This window comes from Bos indicus, chromosome 4, assembly GCF_029378745.1.
Source record: "Bos indicus isolate NIAB-ARS_2022 breed Sahiwal x Tharparkar chromosome 4, NIAB-ARS_B.indTharparkar_mat_pri_1.0, whole genome shotgun sequence".
NCBI classification, from domain to species: Eukaryota; Metazoa; Chordata; class Mammalia; order Artiodactyla; family Bovidae; genus Bos; species Bos indicus.
Window position 1 is genome coordinate 30,959,388 of NC_091763.1, and position 15,805 is coordinate 30,975,192.

General features: G+C 38.9%; 1 protein-coding gene across 1 annotated transcript in view; it reads left to right on the forward strand.

Moving 5' to 3' along the window:
• Window positions 1–15,805, forward strand: part of DNAH11 (dynein axonemal heavy chain 11) — a 368,614-nt gene that overhangs the window by 309,156 nt on the left and 43,653 nt on the right. The window contains exons 66-68 of the mRNA XM_070787580.1: window positions 4,663–4,867; window positions 5,931–6,095; window positions 9,320–9,460. Coding sequence (XP_070643681.1) covers window positions 4,663–4,867; window positions 5,931–6,095; window positions 9,320–9,460 — 511 coding nt within the window. The remainder of the gene's footprint in view (window positions 1–4,662; window positions 4,868–5,930; window positions 6,096–9,319; window positions 9,461–15,805) is intronic.

Sequence of the window (15,805 nt, forward strand, 5' to 3'; positions counted from 1 at the left end):
GAAACAAACCAAATAAATCATAATGGAAAAGATTATGAAAAAGACTGATACACACACACACACACAAATGTATAACTGAGTCACTTCACTTTACAGCAGAAATTAACACAACATTGTAAATAAACTATAGTCCAATAAAATTTTTAAGATGCTTTCACAGTTTTTGGTTAAGTTTCTAAGCTTGAAAACCTGCCAAAGTACTTTGGGAGCCATTTTTTATTAAGTTTAAAGGTGAAGTCATTCATGTCGAGTTTTGGTTTGTTCACAGGAGTGGGATTCCTGGATCATGTGATAGTTCTATAGTTTTGGTTTGTTTATCGTTGTTTTTTTTTTCTGAGGAACCTCCATACTATTTTCCATAGTGGCGGTACCAACTTGCATTCCCGTCGACTGTGTAGGAGGGCTTTGCTGCACACCTCCTCCAGCATTATAGACTTTTAAATGATGACCATTCTGACTGGTATGAGGTGATAACCTCGTTGTAGTTTTAATTTGCATTTCCTTAATAATAAGTGATGTGGAACATCTTTTCATGTGCCTGTTGGCTTGGCCATCTGTGTGTCTTCTTTGGAGAAATGTCCATTAAGGTCTTCTGCCCATTTTTCAGTCGGGTTGTTTGGTTTGTTGTTGAGTTATATGAGCTGTTTGTACATTTTGGAGAGTTAAGCCCTTGACTGTTGAATCATTTGTAAATATTTTCTCCCATCCTTTGGTTGTTTTTTCATTTTTGTTGTTGTCTTTATGGTTTCCTTTGCTGTGCAAAAATTTGTAAGTTTGATTGGGTACCGTTTGTTTATTTTTATTTCTGTTGCCTTAGGAGACTGACCTAAGAAAACATCGCCACAATTTATGTCAGAGAATGTTTTGCCTATGTTCTCTTCTAGGTATTTCATGGCGTCATGGCTTATATTTAAGTCTTTAAACCATTCTGAGTTTATTCGTATGTACAGCAAGAGGGTGTGTTTTAACTTCATTGGTTTACATGCAGCCGTACGGTTTCCCCAACACCGCTTGTTGCAGAGAATTTCTTTTGCCCATTGTCTATTCTTGTATCCTTTGTCCTTATGTTAATTGTCCTTAGATGCGTGGCAACCTGTGAAAGTTTTTGTTGAAATATAATATCACTACAATGGGAAAAAAAGTGGAGAATTGAATGGAGACAGTATGTTATGAATCTGATCAATCTTTTGAGATTCTAGCTGTAGTGATTAAAGCTTTAGTGATTGGGTGATTTATTGATTAATGCTTTAGTGATTTAAGAAAACTATGATTATTAACTAATCTTACCCACTTAAAGTATATTATAAACATTTCCATAGTCAAGAGAGGCCAGGGAATTAGGGGCCTTCTCCTCACCGTATGACTCAAAAGTCATATAACCATATGACTTCATCTCAGAGCAAGGCAGTTACGAAATATCCATCAATAGCAGCCCTAAATATTACCACATTAGGGCGTCTGAGTATCTCTACTCAAGTTTTAAAAAGTTATTGCAAATATTATGGCATTTTAGTAAGGAGGATTCAGCATTGCCTAAATTCTGAACTTATACAGTGTCTCTCTCTCTCTCTCTTTTGTAGTATAGCCCCAAGTGTGATTTTTGTTTAACTTATTTAAGTGGAGGATATTTACTTTGTAGTATTGTAATGGTTTTCACCATGTACATCAACATGAATCAGCCACGGGTATATATATGTCCCCTCCCTGTTAAGCTCTCCCTCCCCACCCGCTCCCTCCAAGTCGTCACAGACCACTGGCTTTGGGTCCCTGTGTCGCACATCACACTCCCACTGGCTGTCTGTTTTACGTATGGTAATGTGTATGTTCCAGTGCTATTCTCTACAGCCATTCCACCCTCCATTCTCCCACTGTGTCCAAAATCTGGTTTTACGTCTGTGTCTCCTCTGCTGCCCTGCACACAGGATCATCAGAACTGTCTTTCTAGATTCCACGTATGTGTGTTAATACACAACATGTCGTTCTGTTTCTGACTTACTTCACTCTGTAGAATAGGCTCTAGGTTCATCCACCTCATTAGAACTGACTCAAATGTGTTCCTTTATGGCTGAGTAATATTCCATTGTGTATATGTAGCACAACTTCCTTATCCATTCATCTGCCGGTGGACATCTAGGTTGCTTCCATATTCTAACTACTGTAAATAGTGCTGCAGTGAACATTGAGGTACATGTGTCTTTTTCAGTTCTGGTTTCCTCGGGGTCTATGCCAAGTAGTGGGATTGCTAGATCATATAGTAGTTTTATTCCTAGTTTTTTAAGGAATCTCCATAGTGGTTGTATCAGTTTGTATTGGGAAACTGGATGAATTCAAAAGAAAGACAGTGTATATTCTATGGTGTCTTTCTTTTGAATTCATCTAGTTTTCCAAAGTTGATAAAGTTAAGGAAGTTTAACACCTCACCCAGAAGTCAGTGAGATGAGTATTCATTTTTCTCCTCATAATTACTTAAAATATTATATTTAAATTAAAAACAATGTGGGCTTTGGGTAACATTCTTATCATCATCATCATGATACCTCTCTGATGAAAATATACACTAAATAGGGAAGAACTCAGAATTCCAGTAAGTAGTTAAAATAAGAGACTGAGAAGATGCTCCTTGCTTCAGCCATGCTTGTAGGCTTCTTGGAGGAATTTCACTTCTCCAAAGCTCAGGCCACTTTGATGGAAGAGTGAGAGTTTCCAGCATTCATGGGTTCTGTCTATCTGGTGCATGAGTAAGAAAAACTTGCCTTTTGCTACAGCCTCATAGCAGGGTCCTGGCAGGAAAAAGACCACAAAGTAGGCTGGAATTGTTTGATAGAATTCACAGAGTGACTGTTTCACAAGAAGAATTTGAAGAGCAAAGGGTAAAGGGAACTCAGTGGAGGTGCTGAGGCTACAGAGGATTTGCAGCAGCGGGAAGCCATCACTACCTCCAGGCCTGAAGGTGTTCCTAGCTGCTCTGAGCAGAGCTGTGGATCTCAAGGCACATAGAGCCCCGAGATGAGCTGTGGATTGCAGCACGTAGCCCTCACTCCACTCTCCCCCATCCCACCCCCCCCATCCCCCCAACAAGCACACCCTGGAAGCAATGAAGGTCTGCCAGACCCCTCTCTCCTATACTGCTCTCTCCTGCCTGTGCTTCCACTGGCCTAGTGCACTCAGAACCCACAGGGCAAGGGAGCCCAGGGAGAATTCCTTAGAAATTAGATGCCAGCATCTGAGGTAGAGAAAAATTAGGCTCTGCCCTCACGGGGTGACTGCATTCCTTCAGAGCTTTGCTTGCAATTACAGAAACCACCTCTATCAGGGTGAAGCAAAACAGAGACTATTACAAGGCTGCAAGGTGCCATGGCAACTGAGGGGAAGATGCAGCCAGACTTCAAGAAAGGAGACCTAGAAGCCCATGAAACCCAGAACACGCTCCTTTGTGTTACTGTTTCATCTGAACATTGGTTTAATTATTCTTCCCTGGGAAACCAGGACAGTCCTTCTCTGCTGCTTGGTTCACCAGCAGGACAGAGGGACGTCAGCACAAGCTTAGAGGCTCCAGTTCCAACTCTCCCTTCTCTCTGCCCCAGTCCTGCATCCCAGGAGTTTACTCTGGTTGGAACAGCTCAGATGAAGTACCTACTCCTGGGCCCTGTGGCCAGAGGAACAGGGACACAAAACAGAAGCATGCTTGCTGTCAGCCCACTCCGTGTGAGATGGAGCTGGGAAGAATGCTGTCTATGCATCCCATGCAACAGGCTTCTTAAATTTTACTTCTGAGCCAGACCCCAAAGTACGAAGATTGAGTAAAGTGCCAGGGGAATTTGTATTTATTTCTTTATTGGAAAATACTTTTGCTACCGTTACTCATAGTCACATGACCATTACTCATAGTCACATGATGGGCCTTAGAAAAAAGAATCACTTCTGCATCATTTAAAGTGGCTTAAACTAAGCATGTATAAGGAAAAGAATATGTGTATTTTTCATATGTATGAATTTTAAGTGTGTATGTATATACACATATATACACATACACACATACGTATATATATGAAAGTGAAAGTGTTAGTCCCTCAGTCGTGTCCGACTCTTTGTAACCCCACAGACTGTAGTCCACCAGACTCCTCTGTCCATGGAATTCTCCAGGCAAGAATACTGGAGTAGGTTTCCATTGCCTTGTCCAGGGGATCTTCCCAACCCAGGGATCAAACCCAGGTCTCCTGTATTGCAGGCAAGCTCTTTACCATCTCAGCCACCAGGGAAGCTAAAACTTAAAGGCTGGGCTCGTCAGGGATACTCACAAACACATGTATAAGAGCATACCTACTCGTTTTATCCTTAAAGAATATTGATCTTTAAGTTTAATCATAGATAGCATAATAATAGAAGCTTGCATTTGTTGTTATAGGTTCTTTATATGGTTTATTGTGTTTAATTGTAATAGTGACACTATGAAATGAGTACAACTATTATCACCGTTTTACATGTAAGGAGACTTAATCATATAGAGGTTTAGTGGACCATTCTTACTCCTCTTATACTTTAGGGAAATGTAGACTAGACAAAAAATCATGACTCACCAAAAGAATACAGGAATGGAATGACACCTTATTATTAGCCATGGTTCATGGGAGTCTCCTGATGTCTGTGTTATGCCCCCTTTAGGTATATCAAGATTGGAGATAAAGAATGTGAATTTAACCACAACTTTCATCTTATCCTTCACACAAAACTGGTAAATCCTCACTATAAGCCAGAACTGCAGGCTCAGACAACCCTCCTCAATTTCACGGTCACAGAAGATGGTCTGGAAGCCCAGCTGCTGGCAGAGGTTGTCAATATTGAAAGACCAGACTTGGAGAAACTTAAGGTAAAAATTATGAAATTATTCCTCAGCACTTATTCAGTACCTTCTTTGCACAAACGATAGTGCCAGACACAGGAGTGTAAGATGGGATGCCTGCTTCCATGATCTTGCAATCTAATTAAGAAAAATGAGAATATATGTGAACAGTTAGGTAGCAACTCAAGATACTTCTGATTAAGGAAGTAGGATTGTGCCGCAGGAGATGGGCTCATTGTGGGTCTTGTTTGGTGCATGTGACTCTGGCAGGCACAGAGTTGGAATCATGGAAGCAGGGCTGGAGAAGCAGATACATGCCCTAGAAGGTTGGAAAGAACAGAGGGTAGAGAGGGATCTGCCCTGGGCTTCCTCTCCTAAGAGAGCCCCAAACACTGGGCCCTCAGAAGTTTTTAACTCTCAAGTTCTGCCCCCAGGAATTAGCCAATTACTACTTAAATGTTCTTGAGAAGCTGTGACTGTATTCACCCATCTCTGTACTTTTCAGCATGGCAATTGCCCTGTGACCTCAGTTCTCTGACAGATATAAGAAGGGCTGTGATGTTTAGCTTTTATCCTGTTATGAGGATGGAAATAATGCCTTTTCTCTTTAGATGTAAAACAGAAACCAGAAGTTTCTTCCTCTGGGTTCATAATGTCCCATGATTATGATGTATGGTCATGCTCTGGAACCTGGAGTGCAACCAGCTCTTACCATGCCTTCTGAATTTAAAGTTTAAATGCATTGCAAACAAACAATACAAACAAGCAAGAAAATACAAATATTTAAAATTCTGTATTTTAGCAGGTGGTGGAGGAGGCAGAGATGTTTGGCATACAAAAGTGCATTATATTTCTATGAGATGCCAAAATTTCTTATGCAATTATCCCTTGATTATCTCCATCTAGATTTAAAAATAATTTATACCTGACTTTAATTGGGAAAATTTCTGGGCATAGTTAACTATGTGTATTGCTTTTAAAGAATTTTTAAAGATTATGATTACTACAATTGTAATGCTAAGTGTTTTGTTTTATATGAAATGATATGAATTTATTCACTGTCTCTCACCTTTTGCTTGGTTTGCATTAGCTGGTTCTGACAAAGCACCAAAATGACTTTAAGATAGAGCTGAAGTACCTGGAGGACGACCTCCTTCTGCGTCTCTCTGCAGCAGAAGGGAGCTTTCTAGATGACACCAAACTGGTAGAGAGACTGGAGAGGGCAAAGGCCACTGCAGCCGAGATAGAGTGCAAGGTAGGAAAAGGCAGGCGCTGCCTGGAGGGTTGTTTTTAACTTTTTATCACGGAGTATAGTTGATTAACAGTGTTGTGTTTGTTGCAGGTGTTCAAAAAAGAGATTCAGTTATACACATACATGTATCTCTTCTTTTCCCAATTAGTTTTTTTTTTTTTTAACAGTATATTGGGCAGCGTTCCCTGTGCTGTACAGTAGGTCCTTGTTGACTATCCATTTTACATACAGCAGTGCGTACCTGTGTATCGCAAGCTCCCTAACTATCCCCCCGACCTCCCCTCCCCCACCAACCTTAAGTTCATTCTCTAAGTCTGTCTGTTTCTATTTTGTAAACAAGATCATTTTTATCATTGGTTTTAAGATTCCACATATAAGCAATATCATAGGATTTTTCTCCCTCTGACTTCACTCAGTATGACAACCTCTAGGTCCATCCATGTTTCTGCACATGTCATTATTTCATTCTTTTTTTAATGGCTGAGTAATAGTCCACCGTATATATATGTACCACATCTTCTTTACCCATTCTTCTATCGAACAATTAGGTGCTTCCACGTCTTGGGTATTGTAAATAGTGCTTCAGTGCTCCTTGGACTTCTGGAGGGCTTATTCTGTTTGAATGAAGTGCTTGGGCAGAAGCATAGTCCCACTTGGTCATTTCTCTAAAAGGACTGACTGTGGAATTCAGGCCTTTTCATAAACTGCCCTTAAAAAGTGAACTCTGGATTTCTGAATGGAGATAGAGATGCTTGAAGATGTGCTTCTCCTAACTCAAGAGAGATTCAGTCGTGCACAGTAGACTCTGTCAGGCTGTTATTTTTTCCTGAGTGACTAAAGTTGAAGGAAATTGGGCCCTGCTGGCTTACGTAGTCTAAAATATTAAAAGGCTTAGCCATCAGCTTCAGCAAACTGATACCCTACAGTCTCACCACAGGCTTCCTGGTCTCTCATACATTTTACAGAAATACTTAGAGCTTAAGTTTTGTTTACAGGCCTTCAGTGCTAGGAAACTGAGCAAAGGATGGTCTCCCACTGCACTCAGATGCATTATTTCCCCAGGAAAGTGACGTTTCCTAAAAGCTAGGAAAAAATGTCAGTTAGTAGACTTCCTGCTGAACATCCAACACGTGTCCTAATATGCCTTGTGAATGCATGCTGGACTTTCACACATGGCCACGAGTCTTTAAAACGCTGAGGTTTCGAAATGAGAGGGACCCTTATTTGCTTTCTGGAGTATCCTCATTACTAAGTAATCTATTAATTACCTAGCTAACACTGTGTTGCCACACATCCAATATATTTGTCTTAGTTTAAGTAAGGAAATGGAATCCCAAATTACTCTTTCCTTTTAAGTAAGTGAATTCTAGGTAGCTCCTAAAATGGTAAAGATTAGGGCAATTAAGTAAATTAGGTCTTAGCTTTGAAGTTAACTTCTAATTGTCTCTTAAAATATCTCTGCTATCTTCCTAACATTTTTCCATGTAGGAGCTTCCTTCTTTGCTCTACATTAAAAAAATTTTTTTAATATTTCTATTGGGGTATAATTGATTTACAATGTTGTATTAGTTTCAGGCATACAGCAAAGTGAATTTGTGATACAAATACATATATCCACTCTTTTTTAGATTCTTTTCCTATATACGCCATCACAGAATATTGAGTACAGTTCCCTGTACTATGCAGTAGGTCCTTATTAGGTTTCTGTTTTATTGATAGTTCAGTTCAGTTCAGTCGCTCAGTTGTGTCCGACTCTTTGCGACCCCATGAATCACAGCACGCCAGGCCTCCCTGTCCAGCACCAACTCTCAGAGTTCACTCAAACTCTTGTCCATCGAGTCAGTGATGCCATCCAGCCATCTCATCCTCTGTCGTCCCCTTCTCCTCCTGCCCCCAATCCCTCCCAGCATCAGGGTCTTTTCAATGAGTCAATTCATCGCATGAGGTGACCAAAGTACTGGAGTTTCAGCTTTAGCATCAGTCCTTCCAAAGAACACCCAGGACTGATCTCCTTTAGGATGGACTGGTTGGATCTCCTTGCAGTCCAAGGGACTCTCAAGAGTCTTCTCCAACACCACAGTTCAAAAGCATCAATTCTTCAGCGCTCAGCTTTCTTCACAGTCCAACTTTCACATACATACGTGACCACTGGAAAAACCACAGCCTTGACTAGATGGACCTTTGTTGGCAAAGTAATGTCTCTGCTTTTGAATATGCTATCTAAGTAGTATGTATATATTAACCCCAATCTCCCAAGTTATCCCTCCCTTCCACTTAACCCCTGAGTAACCATTTGAAGTACATACCAATATGTGCCTCCTGCAAGTACACCATCAAAAAGCTAAATGAATTGTTAGACAGGGCTATTTACAGTTACCCTCTTAGACAAAGGTCTGGGTGTTCCAAACACAATGATTTAAATATTATCCTGTCAGAGGTCCTGCTTTGAGCAGTAATTTATACTACTGGCTTCTGCTGTACATTTTCTTTCTGTCCTTTTATAGACAAGTATGATGAATCAAGTCTGTAAACAAAGGTTGGACAAATATTGTACCTTGTAAAGCTCTGGGACCAACAGCAGTCCCAGATAGAAGAAACTGTGTCTTGAATAAAAACGAGTATGTTGGCTGATGATGGTCTGTGTGTTTAATTACCTCTCTGAATGTACCCAGAGGCTAATATCGTACAAAGATAAACTAAATGGAAATATATGAGCATATGGATGATCTGGTGCAAAGTCAGAATTAGGCAGTCATGAGCATCTTCCTATAAAGGCTTTTTAGTAAGCTTAGTTATTGGATATTTTATTGACCTTGGCTGCATTTGGATACCTTGTTGACTAATTAAGAGATTGGCATTGAATTGACCCAGCAGATTTTTAAGGGCTATCCCTGGGAGGTGATACAGCTGGGTTATTAACCCCTGAAAGAGAGAGGGGAGGCAGGAAGGTGACATTACTCAGAATAAATTCTGTAGAACCAGAAACAATCAAGTTTGTTTAATCTGTAACCATAACACAGCTGGAGTTACATCCATTTTCATTTAAAAGTCAGTTTATAAAAAGATTATTTTAAAATATGAATGTTACACTTTTGTAAAAGGCCACGCGTAGAGATGCCATGCGTGTTGTCTACATCAGTACCACTGGCTTCTCATTTCAGATATGCCCCTTCCGTCACTAGAGACCATCAAGAGTAAGTTACTTACGCTGTCTGCTCCCACCATAGGTGACTGAAGCTAAAGAAAATGAAAGAAAAATCAATGAGGCCCGAGAATGTTACAGACCAGTGGCAGCAAGAGCATCTCTTCTATATTTTGTGATTAATGACCTCAGAAAAATCAACCCCATCTATCAATTCTCTTTGAAGGTAATGATGAATATGCTAAGAACAATTTAAACTTTAGAAGTTCAACTTGTTTCTGAAAGTTTAGAATTTTTTTTAAGCAATCTAGTGTGTCCAGTAAGGAGTCTCAAGGATCTAGCTAGCAAAATAAAAACAAGGTGAAAGAAATCTTTACTTTCTCAGTAACTTTCATTTCTAATTTTCAATAAGGCTTTGAAATAATTAACTTCCGTGACTCAAAGCACACTGTTTACATTCTTCAATAGGATCTTAAGGAGCTTAATAAATATATTATGTGTATATATATATACACATAAAGGGAATTCTCCTGGAGGCTCCTGTACTTTTTTTGTGAAAGTGTACATGTTATAAAAAAGATTTCCCATTTTATTTTGGTACAGAGGGAAAAAAAGTGGTAATAACTATTGATTAAGCCAGTGTTTCATGCAAGGCACTTTCTTTCTTTGGCTCATTCTTATGCCTAAAACATCTCAATAAAATATGTTATTTTATCCTTATTTTAAAAAACTAATATGTTCAGATTTTTAATTGGCAAAGAATTCACATTTCATAATTGTAAGAGTCAGGATTTGAGCCCATGACTGATTCTGAACCCAGTGGTCTGAACCCAAAGATTCATTCCATCTTTCAGTTTTTAAACAAATAGCTATTGTGATCAGTCATAATGCCAGATGTTGTGCTGGTTGCTGAGTGTACAGTTTGGAAAACACAGATAAGAGTGGAGATATGTAGATTGGTGTGTGTATAAAAGTGACAAGTACAACGAGAGAGAACAGTAGAGATGGAGAGGCTGTTTTACTGAGGGCTCAGGGAATACCTCTCAGAGGTTACATAGTGTTTGGAGAATATAACAGACATGTGAGACAGGAAAGAGTTTTCGAGATTTCAGGTGAATGAATCTAAGTGGTTGGAGTGTAATGAATGAGGGAGAAGATGGTGAGACATGAGTCCTGAGAGCTGGGAGTATCTGGATCACATGAGGCCTCTACTGGGGACTTTGGATTATAGTCTGTGGACAGAGAGAGGCCACTGAAAGGCTGTAGGCAGATGAGTCATGTGATGGCAAAAGACTCAAACAGAAGTGTATAGACTTACGATTTGAAGGTACAACAGTCAGCTTGGAGATGGATTGGATACTGGCAATAATAAAGAGGAAGGATCAAGAATAACTAGCAGATGTCTAGTAAGATGGAACAAGTAAAGAAATTCTGAGAAGCACAGGGGGCTTGTGCCAGGGTCCAGCCCCGGTGGATCCAGGGAATTTGAAGGGGAGACGGCTTCGGTGATCAGGATACAATAGAATTAAAGATATAAAGAGTGGTTAAATAGGGATAGCTCAGCGAAGAAATTCAGTGAAGAAAAGAGGCTGAATAACTTGGTTTACGTGGAAAGCCAATAAAACTCCAAGACAAAGAGTTTGCGTCACCTATGTAGGCCGCAGGCATCCTCCCATTCTCCCGAAGGAGAGAAGACACTAAGGCCTCCCCACTCAGATCTTAGAAGCCCAGGCAAAATTAGTAGGCTTGACGAGCTTCCACACTCCAGATGGGAATTCAGCCAGAAGGTGAGAGAAGAACGACATGGGGAGACCAAGCTTCGGTGAATAAGGCCCGCATTTTATTTTACAAAGTAGTTTTTATACCTTAAGTTGCGCATAGAGGATAATGGGGGAAAGGGTAGAGTCACGCAAGGTCAGCAGTCCTTGATCCTTATCGAAGCCAGGCTTTCTTCCTGCAAACTTATCATATGCAAAAGTTTAGGTGATTTACATCATCTTCTGGCCAGGAGGCCTATTAACATTTTATGACCCTTTCTTCAGAAAATTTATTTTTCTCTAAAGGTGATTATTCTAAAGTCAGGCGTCACCCTCCGAAAGCATTAGATAAAGCTGCATTCCTATAGGGCAAAGGTGTGGTGGGCTATAACAAGAAAAGAATTAACTCAAGGGTCCAAGGTTATAAACATTAAAGCTACTACTTACATTCCTATACACCAACTATATTAATCAATACACTCCTAGGGACACAGTAGGTAAGGGATATGGAAACTTAGCAGCAAACATTGGCCCAATAAATGAAAACCCTTCACCAATATAATTTCTAATCAATCCACTATACCTGTACTAATAATCTTCTAACTGCTCAAAGGAATCTGTATTTAGAAAGTTTAGAACATCTTGTGCCTCTCATGGTTGGGAGGCTGTGAACAATCACATGTGGCCGGAAGAACCTGTTCAGGCAGGCTAGAGAACTTCAAAAGGAGTTTGTGAACTAAAACACTCTTGTCACGCCCAGGAACTTTATTAACTGGAGCTGTAAGTTAACTCTCTTTCAGAGAGAGAGATGGTGGTGGGGGACAGCCCCCCGTAAAGTCAGAGGTATAGGTGAGAGCACAAAGTAGTAAAGTAGTCAGACTCTGGTTTTGGGGGTAGATGCTCGAGAATTTCCAGAGGGACTCCTGAGGCTCAATCCCGCCTTTGCATATGCCGAGACTCCTTCCTCATGACCTTTGCCACGGGCGGAGTTCCTCACGCTGGCTCCCGGCAGGCTTGGATTCCCTGCAGTGTGAAAGGGGAAAATTAATACAGGCCCAGGCCTACCCAGACACCAAAAATAGACTATGGTATTACAAGGAAAGAAAGTTACAGAGCAGCCCCCCTCAGAAACATTGTTGAAAACTACTAAAAAAGATTGGCAAATTGCATCCAGCCACGTATAAAAAGCATTATCTGTTATGAACAATTGGAATTCATGCCAGGAGTGCAAGTTGGTTAAACATTAAAAATCACACAATGTAATTCTTCATATTAATAAAATAAAAAAGAGAAAAAGCCTATAATTCAGAAGATGCAAAGAACTTGACAAAACATTTGGTTAAAAAAAAAATTCTGAGAAAACTGGGATAAAATGGTCACTTTATCATACTCTGTGTGCTGAAGGGCATCTGTGAGGATTTTCAGCTAATATTAATGTCAAAAAATGGAATACTTTCCTCTAAGATCCAAACAAAACAAGAATGTCTTCTCTTAACACTTCTATTCAATATTGCACTGGAGGTTATAGCCAGTGAAACAATACAAAAAAAAAAGAAATTTTAAAGAAGAAATGCCATCTTTTTTCCACAGATGACCTACTACCTTCATGAGAAACTACTAGGATTAAGCAGTGAGTTTTTAGCAAGATCACAGGATATGAAGTCAATATACAGAATTCATTATATTTCTATATATGAGGAATAAACATTTAGAAAATAAAATTAATAAATACTATTTATGGTAGATTCCAAGATTCTGAAGCTCTTAGGGTTAATTTTAACAAAACAGATACAAGATCTGCATACTGAAGGCTATAAAATATTAATGAGAAAATTAAAGAAGGTTCAACTAAATGGAGAAAAAGACCATGTTTATGACTCAGAACAATCAGTATTATTAAGATTTTAATTCTATCTAATCTATAGATTTAATTCAGTCTCAGTGAAAGTCCCAGAAGGGCTTTTTTTTTTTTTTTTTTTTGGTAGAAATTGGCTAACAGATTCTAAAATTTATGTAGAAATGCCAAGGATTTAAAAACAACTAATTTTGAAAAAGAAAAACAAATTTGGAAGACTTACAGTATATGATTTCAAGACTTAACTACACTGATTGGCGTAAATAAAAATACACTGATCAATGAAACAGAATAAAGAGTCCAGAAGCAGACCCATAAATGTATGGTCAACTGATTCTTGGAAGTGAGTGTTAAGACAATTCACTGAGGAGAGAATCGTTTTTGCAACAAATGGTGCTGGGACAACTGGATATCCACATGGAATAAAATGAATCTTAGCTACTACATCACTCTATATAAAATGAGTTAAAAATGAATAAGCTAAGCTGTAAAATTTCCCAGAGAACAATAGAAAGTCTTTGGGCTTTGGTTTAGGCAAAGATTTATCCTTAGAGTATAAGAGAAATAAAAATTTCTTAGAGTATAAGAGAAAGAAAAAAGCCTCATCAAAAGACATTAAGAAAGTGAAAAACTAAGCCATAGATCAGTAAAAGTTATTTCCAATACATAAATTTCACAAAGAACTTAAATCAGAATATACAACTCAATAGTTAACTCAAAAAATGGAGGAAAGGCTTGGACTTGTCTACCAAGATATATATTAACCATAAGCATATTTTTAAGATGCTCAACAATCATCAGAGAAATGCAGAGTAAAAGCAGAATGAGATATGACTGTATACCTAATAGAAAAACTAAAATTATACAAGACTGTCATTAATGTAAGTGTTAGCACTGATGTGGTGCTACGCCTCTCTCACTTTGCCAGCGGGGATGCAAAGTGCTAACACTATTTTGGAAAACAGTTTGGCAGTTTCTCATAAAGTTACAAAATGATCTAAATGTTTACTCTAGGTCTTTACCCAAAGGGAATCAACTCGAAACAAAGTACTAGAAGTGCACATCTGAAATGAATCTGCCATGAGAGAAACAGCTCGGCAGTGGGCAGGGATGGGGTGGATAATGGTGGGAACGGACTGCAGAGAGGCACATGAGAACTTTTTAGGGCGACATGGATAGCAAGGTTCTGCATTTTGACTGCAGTGACTGTTACTGAAGTCGATACATTTATCACTACTCATTGAGCTTTTTATTTAATGGGTGCATTTTATTGTTTATAAATTAAAAATTGATTTTTAAAATGTAAATAGCAAATAAGTACTTTTTTTGAATACCTTCTTACCCATATTTACTGTCAGTTGTTGTAGGGTTTTACTTTCTTTCAAGTATATTAGTCCTTGTCCACCAGTCAGAAAATTTGATATTTTTATGTTATATCTATTTATAGATATATAGATCTGGATTATAGATGTATAGAGTTGGCTATGTTTAGCTATATATTTAAATATCTATAGATATATGTAAAAATCTATACAGCCCCATTGCTACCAAGACATATGAGTAAAATCAAATATTGAGTGATTTTTTAAAGAATGATATAATCAAAGGGGATCACAAAAGTACATGCGTGGAATAACAAAAACAAAAAAATAATCTGTTAGAAAATGAGCAAAGGACTTGAAGAGACATTTCTCCAAAGGAGACATGATCAATAAGACATGACCAATGACCAATAAGCATTTGAAAAGATGTTCAACATCAGTAATGTTTAGGAACATGCAAACCAAAATCACAATGAGATACTATTTCATATCTATTAGGATAGCTACAATATTTCAGGGGGAAAAGAAACAGAAAATAACAAGTGTTGGCAATGATCTGGAGGAATTGTAACCCTTGTGCACTGTTGGAAGGGTTGTAAAACAGTGCAGTTACTTTGGAAAATGATATGACAGTTTTAAAAATTGCCTTGTGATTCAGCAATTCCACTTCTGAACATATACCCAAAAGAATTACAAGATGGTCTCAAAGAGACATTTGTACACCTGTGTTCATAGCATTGTTCATAATAGACCCAAATGTCCAGCCCTGGATGAAAGCGGGCTTGAAACTCAACATTTGAAAACAGATCATGGCATCCAGTCCCATCACTTCATGGCAGATGGAAGGGAGAAAAGTGGTAACGGTGACAGATTTATTTTCTTGGGCTCCACAATCATTGTGGACAGAGACTGCAGCCATGAAATGAAAAGATGCTTGCTCTTTGGAAGGAAAGCTATGACAAACCTGGACATCGTATTAAAAAGCAGAGATATCACTTTGCTGACAGAGGTCTGCATAGTCAAAGCTATAGCTTTTCCAGGGATCATGTACAGCCGTGAGAACTGGACCATGAAGAAGGCTGAGTGCTGAAGAATTGATGCTTTTAAATTGTGATTCTTAAGCATCCTTTGGACTGCATGGAGATCAAACCAGTCAATCCTAAAGGAAATCAGTCCTGAATATTTATTGGAAGGACTTGCTGAAGCTGAAGCTCCAATATTTTGGCCACCTGATGTGAAGAGCCAACTCATTGGAAAACACCCTGATACTGGGAAAGATTGAAGGCAGAAGAAGCGGGCAGCAGAGGATGAGGTGATTGGATAGCATCACTGACTCAACGGACATAAATTTGAGCAAACTCCAGGAGATAGTGGAGAACAGAGGAGCCCGGCATACTGCAGTCCATGGGGTTGCAAAGAGTCAGACAGGACTTAGTGACCGAACAACCACAGCTAATATGCACGTACAGTGAAACAGTATGTAGCCTTAAAAAGGAAGGAAATTCTGACGTATGCTACAACATAGATGAACCTTAATGACATTATACTGAGTGAAACAAGCTTGTCACAATAAGACAAATACTATATAATTCCACTATAGGAAGTACCTAGAGCAGTCAAACTTGTAGAAACAGAAT